The sequence below is a fragment of the Gobio gobio genome, assembly GCF_949357685.1.
Source record: "Gobio gobio genome assembly, chromosome: 6".
In the NCBI taxonomy this organism is placed as follows: domain Eukaryota; kingdom Metazoa; phylum Chordata; class Actinopteri; order Cypriniformes; family Gobionidae; genus Gobio; species Gobio gobio.
The window spans coordinates 43,200,645-43,211,769 of NC_137102.1; the positions used below are offsets into that span (position 1 = coordinate 43,200,645).

General features: G+C 36.2%; 1 protein-coding gene across 1 annotated transcript in view; it reads right to left on the reverse strand.

The window, feature by feature from the left end:
• Positions 1 to 11,125, reverse strand: part of LOC307128183 (retinol-binding protein 1-like) — a 13,624-nt gene continuing 2,499 nt past the window's right edge. The window contains exons 2-4 of the mRNA XM_079819862.1: positions 9,729 to 9,907; positions 6,190 to 6,291; positions 1 to 674 (exon numbers count right to left, since the gene is read on the reverse strand). Coding sequence (XP_079675988.1) covers positions 624 to 674; positions 6,190 to 6,291; positions 9,729 to 9,907 — 332 coding nt within the window. The 3' untranslated portion in view covers positions 1 to 623. The remainder of the gene's footprint in view (positions 675 to 6,189; positions 6,292 to 9,728; positions 9,908 to 11,125) is intronic.

Below are 11,125 nucleotides of genomic sequence, written 5' to 3' on the forward strand. Positions count from 1 at the left end.
ACAGCAGAACGCAATGCATTTCTCTTTATTTCACTGATTTATGTATTCTTTTGTGCGCACAGGCACAGAGGCATGATGGGAAGGAAAGCAAAACCCTGCCATGCTCAGAACCCAAGAGACTGACAGGCTCTTCAATCAGAGCGACAGCCGCTGGGCGGCACTCAGACTCGTCACATCATTTTTCTTTCAGCACATCCTCTCTCTCGAGTCTAATTACTTTTATGTACACAGAAGCTCCCAATCTAAAGACTGTTCTTGTTGCGTCCAAGACAATATCCTGACGCACCTGTTGTAAGATGGTTCACTTACAGAGCAGCTTATCCCAGTGTTCTCTATAGCACTAATGTAAATAACATCTAAATGACAAGCGGCGGCACCTACGAAGGAAAGTCGCTGGAGATCTTCCTCTGCGAGGATCAGAACAAACAAGCACTTATAGATTGTGACAGACTATCACAGATGGTGTTTGTCTGGTTTTCACAATAGCAGAGATGTTGGTGCACACGGGCAGACAGATAGATGTTGGAAAACGTGACAGGAGTTTATATAAGTGTTGGGTTTTCCTAGGGTTTCCTCTTACAAGTGTTCAGCAGGTGGTGTTACTTTACAGTGTTGGTACAGGTTTAAGCCTTTTTGAAGACCTGTTTACTCACAACCCCAGCAGCTCTCAGTTCCTGCAAACAAAGAAAACAAACTTAAAGAGAAATTTGAGCTAAATATGGAAAATCTATTATCATTTACTCATCCTCGTGTCATTCCAAGCAAACAACTTTCCTATTTTGCAATATGCAAATGAATCATTTTGTTTTTAAATTCACTAAACTAAAAATGAAAATAAAAACAAAACATTTATTGTCTAACAACAAAAATGTTAGAAATATGTATATTTTAGTCCTAATTATTACGCTCTTTTTCTATTGCGCTCCGTCTGTTTGGCACGCATGCATGCAGCGGCGCTCATTCACGGAAGCCTGAATTTTAGCGGAGATTCACATGTAGAAAGCTTGTCCTCTACTGACAGCAAAATTGACATATTTGCATGGTTTTCTAACATTTACAAATGAAGAATATACTTGTGAAATGTAAGTTATGCACTGAGGAAAGCATCTTAAAGGGATAGTTCACCCAAAAATGAAAATTCTGTCATCCTTTACACACCCTCAAGTTGTTCCAAACCTGTATGAGTTTCTTTGTTCTGCCGAAAACAAAAGAAGATATTTTGAAGAATGTTTGTAACCAAGCAGAAAGAGCAACCATTGACTACCATAGTTTTTTCCCCCTACTATGGTAGTCAATGGTTGCTCTATCTGCTTGGTTACAAACATTCTTCACTCTATCTTCTTTTGTGTTCTGCAGAACAAAGAAACTCATACAACTTGGTTTGGAACAACTTGAGGGTGAGTAAATGATGACAAAATTTTCTTTTTTGGGTGAACTATCCCTTTAAAAGCATTAAACACTGCAAATATTGATCTGTCAGCACTGTTATCTGTTAATCTGTCATCTGTTATTTTGAAGCCCTTAATATAAAGCTTGTGTCATGTTTAGGAAAAATTGTATCATGTATCATGTCTTTTCCTGCATAAGCTCATTCTGCTCCGCTATTTTTCAGATGCATTCGTATTGATATAAACAGTATTGCCTCATTCCATATCGTTTCTAAAAAATATATAGATATATTGTACAAACTCGATATACTGCCCAGCCCTAAAAGGCACAATATGTCATTTTCACCGCTAGAGGTCGCTTATTCAAAACAAAGGCTTAGCTTCATGACGCCTTGATTTCGCGGAATCATGGGAGTTGTTGTCTACACCTCTACACCTCTACAGCGGGTGGAAAGGAATCTGACAGGACTCAGACAGAAATCATAATCATACATGAGCTAATGTGTTAAAAATGTATTAACGCTACTCTAGTATGAAGCAGGGTGGGGCTGAAAGCCAGTGGAGCGGAACCAGGCCGCTGGAGTGAATGCTAATGAGAGACAAGCACGACACACGGCACAAGTTATGTTATAATGCTACTCTGTGCATTTGCTCGGAGGCTATGAGACACTTGTTGCAAACTGCAGTAAGCTAGATCGATATTAGGCATGGTAAAACATGGTACTTGCGGTAAATCAAGAAAACAAGATTTAAAAAATAAGACTAACTGTGTTGAGCTATATAACAATGATTCGTTTTCTGTCGATGAATGTATCCAAAACAATAATAAAAGTCTAATAAAACACATAGGGCCAGATTTACTAAACAGGGCAAATTAGCGTGAGCGCGCAATTCCAAAAAAGCGCAGATGGGAGTGGAAAGTCCTGCCCGTGATCTACTGATGACGCGCAAATTAAAGAACACAGACGCAGCCGGATCGTTTCCATAATGACCAACATAATCATGACCATAAATCTGGCCCTGGTTTTTCCATGGTTTCTAGAAAATAAAACCGGAAATCGAGTGTAACATGGTTATGAAGTCATTGATAGGCCACGCACGGACACGGTCCGTGTCCTGGTTAAATTTCTCTGGATTTAAACATTCTTGGAAACATTTGGGATAATGTAAGTACACAAGTCAACAAAATATATAACATTGTTCTAGTGTTTTTTCTTACATATCTTACATAAATCTTAAATATTGGGTTATAATTCTTTATTATCGTTCAGGAACACTTTACAATAAGGCTTGATTTGTTAAAGCTACACTGTGTAACTTTTTTAGTTTATTCTTAGCTAAAAACACTTAGTTCTTTCAAAAATATATGTGCTCATTAATGTATATTTACTTCTTTCAAGTAATAAAGTATTCTCGTAAGTTTATAATATGCCATTGAAAATACCTACGGGTGAGGGGTTCAAATGCGGGTCGCCATGTTGCCCCTCCATCTTGAAAGTACATTAGCCAAAGAGGGACATACCCGTAAATTCAAGCTTCGCCTTTCGCGTTTAAACACTCAATGGCACCGTGTCGAATGTGGACGAGGTCGAACTGGAAGCCATGTTAATCTTGGACTAAATCGGCCACCGTAGGAGTTAAAACGAAATCGGAATTGAGAGGAACAGAAACTAATATTCACTGGATGGTCATATACCTTTTCACCGCTAGATGGGAGAAAATATCACACAGTGTAGCTTTAACATTAGTTAATTCATTATTTAAAGGACAACTCCAATGAAAAATGAACCTAGGGGTAATTAACACATGGTTACCGAGTAGATCGTTCTCTGGGATGCGTGTTCATGAAAATCGAATGTAAAGACTTTTATCTCTAAAAACAGATTAGCTTATAACGCGAGTAAACGGGGCACAGAGTAGGTAAAATTAAATCGCTAGTTTATACCACTAACAAGGCTCAAAATAGCCTCACGTTAACACGGTAGCATAATGAGGGTCCCTACATGCAAACCGAAGCATTGTGAACTTTGTAAGTGCACAAACATTTTAATAAGAAGATGCCCCATTTACTCGCGTTATAAGCTAATCTGTATTTAGAGATAAAACTCTTTACATTCGATTTTCATGAACACGCATCCCAGAGAACGATCTACTCGGTAACCATGTGTTAATTAACCCTAGGTTCATTTTTCACCGGAGTTGTCCTTTAACAAACTGACAATGAAAAATACTTCTAAAGCATTTATTAATCCTAGTTAATGATAATTTCAACATTTAACAATACACTATTACTTTGTTATTACATTAATACTTTATTATTTAATGGACCCAAGCTAACTTAACAAAGAATAATAACTTCTGTAACAAAGGTAGCTATTGCTCATTGGTAATGTTAGTTAAAAGTGCACCGTGTACATTTTAGCGACATCGAGCAGTGAGGTTGTGAATTCCAACCGCCCACAACTTACCCCTCCCTTTCAAAGCACATAGAGAAGCTATGGTGGCCTAGCCTGGCTCCGCCCTCCTACGTACTTCCGCTCAATTTTTCATTTTCCTTCAGTACTCCGTCTGGGACTGCGGCATATTCTTAGGTTTTCACAGAACAAATTTTTACCGGCCCAATCAGCGAACAGAGGGAGTGGCTGAGAACGATGACGTTGATGTCGTGCGCTAGATTGAGTCGTAGTTCAGTAATGGCGGCGAAGAAAGATGCGAGGGAAGCCATTCGTTCTGTTGTGGCACCGCTGCTGAATATCCAAAAGTTAAAGCCGGAGCAAGAACAATCTTTGCTGGTTTTGGTTCAGTTTTGTTGGTGGCCATGATGTTGTGTCCCGGGAAAAGTTTGATTTTCCAGCTCGCTCCGTTAGTGGTGAAGGAGTTGGCTGAAGCCCCGGTAATTGTTTCTTGTGCGGTCGGACGGTATTGTCATCATTTACAGGGGTTAGTCATTGATTTTATTGCCGTCCGTCTCCCACCACCAACATAAAAATCCCCGGCCGAATTACCTACTTATTTAGACAAACACCAAGGTCGTGTGGTAATTTAATTGCTGTCCGAATCCTCTTTTCAAGAATAAATCACTTCAAAATTCACAGTTTATATCCTTTTTGAACACTGCAGAGCACCGTGCGGTTGCGCTTTGCTGTAATTTGGACTTGTATTTCTTTAAATGCTGGCAAGTATTTTCAAGAGCAATATATTTTATCACCGCTCAAAAAATAAAAAGAAGAAAAGGCCATTTTAAGCCGTTAAACTCTGGGAAAGTTTTCAATGATCGAAATCATTCAAACAAACAGTCTAAAACAGCGCTAATGTAAAGAAAGCCAGGCTGATCACATCAGACATATCAGAGAGAATAGAGACTCACATTGCGTTTTTAGTGAATTGTTCGTTCCAATGTGCTTTGCTTTAAAACACGAGCTCTGTTGTATTCTGCGAATGTTTCTGAAGAGCGTAATTTTCCGTACAGTAAGTGCACGAGTGTCTGATGCAACAACCCGTGTGTGTGCGCGCTCCAGATCACTGATCTCACGCTGCATTCATGTACAGACACACAGTACATTTGCGTTGTTTCCACACACACTCAGGAAGGATAATGTTTGATTAGTCATGTGTACGTTGTTGTGATTAGTAATCGTAGGTTGATTTAGGAGGGTCTCCGTGTGGTCGTGTTCGGTATCGCAGCTTGACGTCTAAAACGAAAGCAATCTCGTCGTTGTTGCTCTGTACACAAACTATACACTGTGAATTCAGTAAAGTTTTTTATGTAATGTTTTTTTTCATGGGTGCTTAGGTGTGTATAAATGGACTCCTTATATTTGGTTATTTGGTGTCATTTTGGAGTCTCCAACGATCCTTGAAGCTTGCAGAAAATACAGTTTTGTGAGACTCACCCTTCAATCTGATTGTTTACTTTAGATATAGCAAATTTTGACAAAATGAATGCGTTTAAATGCAGAGGTGCGATTAATCACGATTAAAATTCGAAATCTATTGACAGCCCTAGTTCAGAGTTCTTTTTGTTATAAGAAAAAAGTTATTAAACCTGTTATAGTATGACAACACTTTTTTTGCAACTTATTTTAATATCGTATACCGTGATAGAAGCTTTAACAATTATCACAACATGAAAACTGATACCGTCACATGGCTACAATGGACCCCATTGGCTTTCATTGTATGGACAAAAAAACACAGACATTTTTAAAATATCTTCTTTTGTGTTCCACAGAAGAGTAAATCATGTAGGTTTTGTTTCTGCTATAATAATTAACATGGTACATTGTCCCTATCAGGGTTTTTTTTTTATAGCACAACACAACAATATATAATTTTCAACCAGATGGTGTCAGCAATGTCCATTTCTTTGGTAATGGTACAGCAATGCAGTCAGAAACGAGGTTTGGTTTTTGTTATGCATGATCAAATGCACAGCTGAAGCCAAACATCTGTTGTTATTACCTCCACCTATCATATTCCAGTCAACTTCATTTAAAAAATCCTATCAAAATCATAATGATGGTGTTTGACGGCCGTTAGAATTATTGAAACCAAGTTCAAATGTATTAAAATAATCAGTCTGTCAATGTTGTGCTTTTTCAGGTGCATCATCACGGGGATTAAAGTTTTGAGATTTGAGAATAGCGCTTCCCCCAACATCTGCCACATAGCTTAAAGAGTTTTTGAGATGCTGTACTGCATATGCTTTCGGCTATTTCTGAATTTATACTATGCGAAACTCATACCTGGTAGGGAATACCATGAAGGATGTTACAAATGAAATGCATGAGAACTGGCCTACCAAGTGAAGTTCATCTCCCTCAATCCAGTGGGTCCAGCCCCTCCCCTCGATCTCTCCTTTCTGCACACACACCAGTTTATCTCCTTCCCAGGTGATGGTAGTCTATAATGCATAACAGAGAATGCTATTTATGTTTAACCTACACATACAGCAAAAACACAAAGATACATTAGGACTGCAAAGTCGCAGGGAAGCAGAACAGATTTTGCAATGGCAGTTAGAGGACAAGAGCACATCTATACTTCAACGACACAAAGAGAAAATTTAATTTGAACCATGCTTGCAAATGTGTTTGCGCTGTAATTACATGCTGCACAAAGAGAAGAATGTTGAAAATGCCTATTCCTCTGCCTGTATTCAGTGGCTGGAATGAAGAAACACAATGCCTGGCACTGTGTGGACTGAATGGGGCGAGTGATTTTTGTTCAGAGCAAACTGGGTCACAACATCTTTACTAAATGCTGCGCTTCAAGTGTTTTTTTTTATTGACTGCAACTCAAGGAAAAACTTCACAGGCCTTTTTTGAGTTATATCAAAACATGAACATGAACAATGCACAGTTTTTTTTGTAGAGGAGACAGTCACCTGCAGTGCAGCACAACTAACAAATTATTAATGCAATGGAAACTATAACAAAACTATATTAAAGGATACTTTGCATACGTTTATGATCGGAACCTCATGCAGCTCCTGTACTACTTTGCATTAGAAATGAATGAGATCCGGTCTGTCATTTTTTTTTGGAGTGAAAAGGCAGCTTTAGTTAACCAGACAGTTGACAATAAAAAAGGTAATTGCAAGTTTACTTTTTTTCTCAGAATTGTGAGATATAAAGTCAGAATTGTGAGTTATAATGTAACAATTGCATGTTATAAAGTCAGAATTGTGAGATATAAAGTCAGAATTGTGAGATATAAAGTCAGAATTGCATGTTATAAAGTCAGAATTGTGAGATATAAAGTCAGAATTGCATGTTATAAAGTCAGAATTGTGAGATATAAAGTCAGAATTGTGAGATATAGTCACAATTGCATGTTATAGTCAGAATTGTGAGATATAAAGTCAGAATTGTGAGTTATAAAGTAACAATTGCATGTTATAAAGTCAGAATTGTGAGTTATAAAGTCAGAATTGCAAGTTAAAAAGTCAGAATTGAGATATAAAGTCAGAATTGTGAGTTATAAAGTAACAATTGCATGTTATAAAGTCAGAATTGTGAGATATAAAGTCAGAATTGTGAGTTATAAAGTCAGAATTGCGAGTTATAAAGTCAGAATTGCAAATTATATAGTCACAATTGTGAGTTATAAAGTCAGAATTGCCTGGTATAAAGTCGCAATTGCGTGTTATAAAGTTATAAACTCGCAATTCTGACAACTTTTTTTCTCATAATTGCGAGATCAGAATTGTGAGATATAGATGCGCAATTCTGAGAATTGGACTTTAACTCTCCAATTATAGAATTGGACTTTATCCCCTCAGAATTGGACTTTATAACTCGCAATTCTGACTTTACAATTGCAAGTTATAAAGTCAGAATTGCGAGTTATAAAGTCAGAATTGCGTGATATAGTCAGAATTGCGAGTTATAAATTCAGAATTGCGTGATATAAAGTCAGAATTGCGAGTTATAAAGTCAGAATTGCATGATATAAAGTCAGAATTGCGAGTTATTAAGTCAGAATTGCGTGATATAAAGTCAGAATTGCGTGATATAAAGTCAGAATTGCGAGTTATTAAGTCAGAATTGCGAGTTATTAAGTCAGAATTGCGAGTTATAAAGTCAGAATTGCGTGATATAAAGTCAGAATTGTGTGATATAAAGTCAGAATTGTGTTATAAAGTAAGAATTGCGTGTTATAAAGTCAGAATTGCAAAATATAGTCACAATTGTGAGTTATAAAGTCAGAATTGCCTGGTATAAAGTCGCAATTGTGTGTTATAAAGTTTTGGTGTGTTATAAATTCTGACTTTATAACTCGCAATTCTGACTTTATATCACGCAATTCTGACTTTATAACTCGCAATTCTGACTTTACAATTGCGAGTTATAAAGTCAGAATTGCGAGTTATAAAGTCAGAATTGCGAGTTATAAAGTCATTGCGTGATATAAAGTCAGAATTGCGAGTTATAAAGTCAGAATTGCATGATATAAAGTCAGAATTGCGAGTTATAAAGTCAGAATTGCGAGTTATGAAGTCAGAATTGCGTGATATAAAGTCAGAATTGTGAGTTATAAAGTCAGAATTGCGTGATATAAAGTCAGAATTGCGAGTTATAAAGTCAGAATTGCGAGTTATAAAGTCAGAATTGCATGATATAAAGTCAGAATTGCGAGTTATAAAGTCAGAATTGCGTGATATAAAGTCAGAATTGCGAGTTATAAAGTCAGAATTGTGTGATATAAAGTCAGAATTGTGTTATAAAGTCAGAATTGCGTGTTATAAAGTCAGAATTGCGTGATATAAAGTCAGAATTGCGAGTTATAAAGTCAGAATTGCGAGTTATGAAGTTATAATTGCGTGATATAAAGTCAGAATTGCGTGTTATAAAGTCAGAATTGAAAATATTTTCTTTATTATTTATTTCTTACAATTCTGACTTTATAACTCGCAATTCTGACTTTATATCACGCAATTCTGACTTTATATCATACAATTCTGACTTTATAACACGCAATTCTGACTTTATATCACGCAATTCGGACTTTATATCACGCAATTCGGACTATGCAATTCTGACTTTATAACTCGCAATTCTGACTTTATATCTCAAAATTTAGAGAAAAAAAGTCAGAATTGCGTGATGTAAACTTGCAATTGTGAGAACAAAAGTCTGAATTGTGAGATAAAAAGTCGCAATTACCTTTTTTATTTTTCATTCTGTGGCGGAACAAGCTTCCATACTACCGTCAACTGTCTGTTTAACAACATTCTAAAGATGACTTTTCACTTCCAAAAATTACAGGTATTTCTAATGGATAGCAGTACTGGAGCTGCATGAAAAAATCATACAGGTTTGGAACAACATGAGGTTGAGTAAATGACAGAATAATTTGTGTGAACTATCCCTTCAACTCTGTATCTCTGCAATTGTCTCATCGCAGGTCTTAGATATACCAAGTTTCTCCAAATGAAAGGAAAAGTGAGGGGGAAATGAAAGGAGAGAGAGAGTAACGCTTCTTATTAGATTAAAGAGCCAATTATTGCTCTCATTTCACACTTTCCCTTTTTCTCATTAGTTGAGATTGTGAACTGTAAATGACATGCACAGTTAGTGATTTTCAAGGGCAATGAAATTATAAAAATGGCAACCTTATAAGAGAATTATTATTGATATTATTTTTTTTTAGAGAAACTTACTTTCAACATCTAGTGTCAATGCAAAGAAAAAGCATCGAGGAAGAATCAAATGTGTTCATCTCGAGTCAAATAGCACTAAAGTTCTTTTGAGAAGTGCTTCACAATAGAAAAAAAGATATAAAAGTATGCTTTTAAGATCTCAAGCCTCCAAGTGTTTGCCTTGAAAGTTTTCTCACCATACATTTCCGGTCGTCCACTACACTTAGATCCTCTTCAAATTCCTGACCAATCACAAAGTTCATGTTGTAGTTCTTGAAGGTGCTGAGAGTCTTTATGATGAAGTGATCTCCATCCTGACTGATGTCTTTATCAGGTTTCAGCAGGGTGGCTATCTTTCTAATAGCTACATTTACATCTGGAAAAGAAAATTATACCCCATGTAAAAATGAATTTCCCAGGATACCCTTATAAAAAGGTACCCCATGCATTACCACAGTACAGTGATGGTTACAAATGGAAATAATTCAATTAAATTAAATTTACATTGATTTGTATAGCACTTTTCACAAAACATATAGTTTCAAAGCAGCTTTACAGAAAATTCATGTGTCTACATTACGATTTAGAGTGATCTGTTATCAGAGGTGACAGTGTCCAAGTTATGGATTTCAGAAAAGTACATATATAAATCACACAGTTAGCAATGTATTAATAAACAAGGTATTAATTTAAGGCAGAAACAATGAGCTCATTGAAGTAAAGAATACATGTTGTTAATAAATTATTAGGATATATAGAAAAGAACAATAAATAAATAACATGGAATTTCAACACCTATGGTACTAAATGATTACCAGAGACATGCACCATGGTATTTACATGGTAATCTGAGGAATACAAAGGTAGCCTACATGTACAAAACACAGTGGTACTTTTTGCTACCTTTTTGAAAGGAGAAAATTACAAAATGAATAATACTCCTGAGATCTTGTAAAAATGTTTTTTGCTTCATCAGAATGGTACTATAATTGTTGACTTTTGTGCTATATGAACAATTAGAAAAGGCTAAATGATCACATTCTGCGTGGTCAGAAATCACAGCCATTAGAAATTAATGGGGAACAATGAAAATAGAGAGCAAATTTTGGGGTACAATCTACAAATCAGCAACTATCACACAGTATTTGATAATGTAATTTTTAACCAAATGCAAAACCTAATAACGGTAAGGAATTATGTCTGATAATACTATTATAAGCAACTAGGGATTAAACACCCCTACAGTATATATTTATATAGCGCTATAAAGGCATCTAGTGGTTATGCCACGGTATTACATATGATTACACATTTATTCCATTTAAAGGATTAATTCCCTTCAAAATGAAAAAAAAAAAAATCCTGATATTTTACTCACCCCCATCTCATTCAAGATGTACATGTCTTTCTTCAGTTGCAAAGAAATTACGTTTTTTAAGGAAAACATTCCAGGATTTTTCTCAAGCGGCAAGTTTATCTTTAAGCCAATACGGAAGTGACTTAAACGGCAATTCATCAACTGGCCGCTAGAGACAGGCTTCAAAAGGGAGCAGAATCTCATTGAGCCCCATGTTAAAATGCCCAATTTCACAGC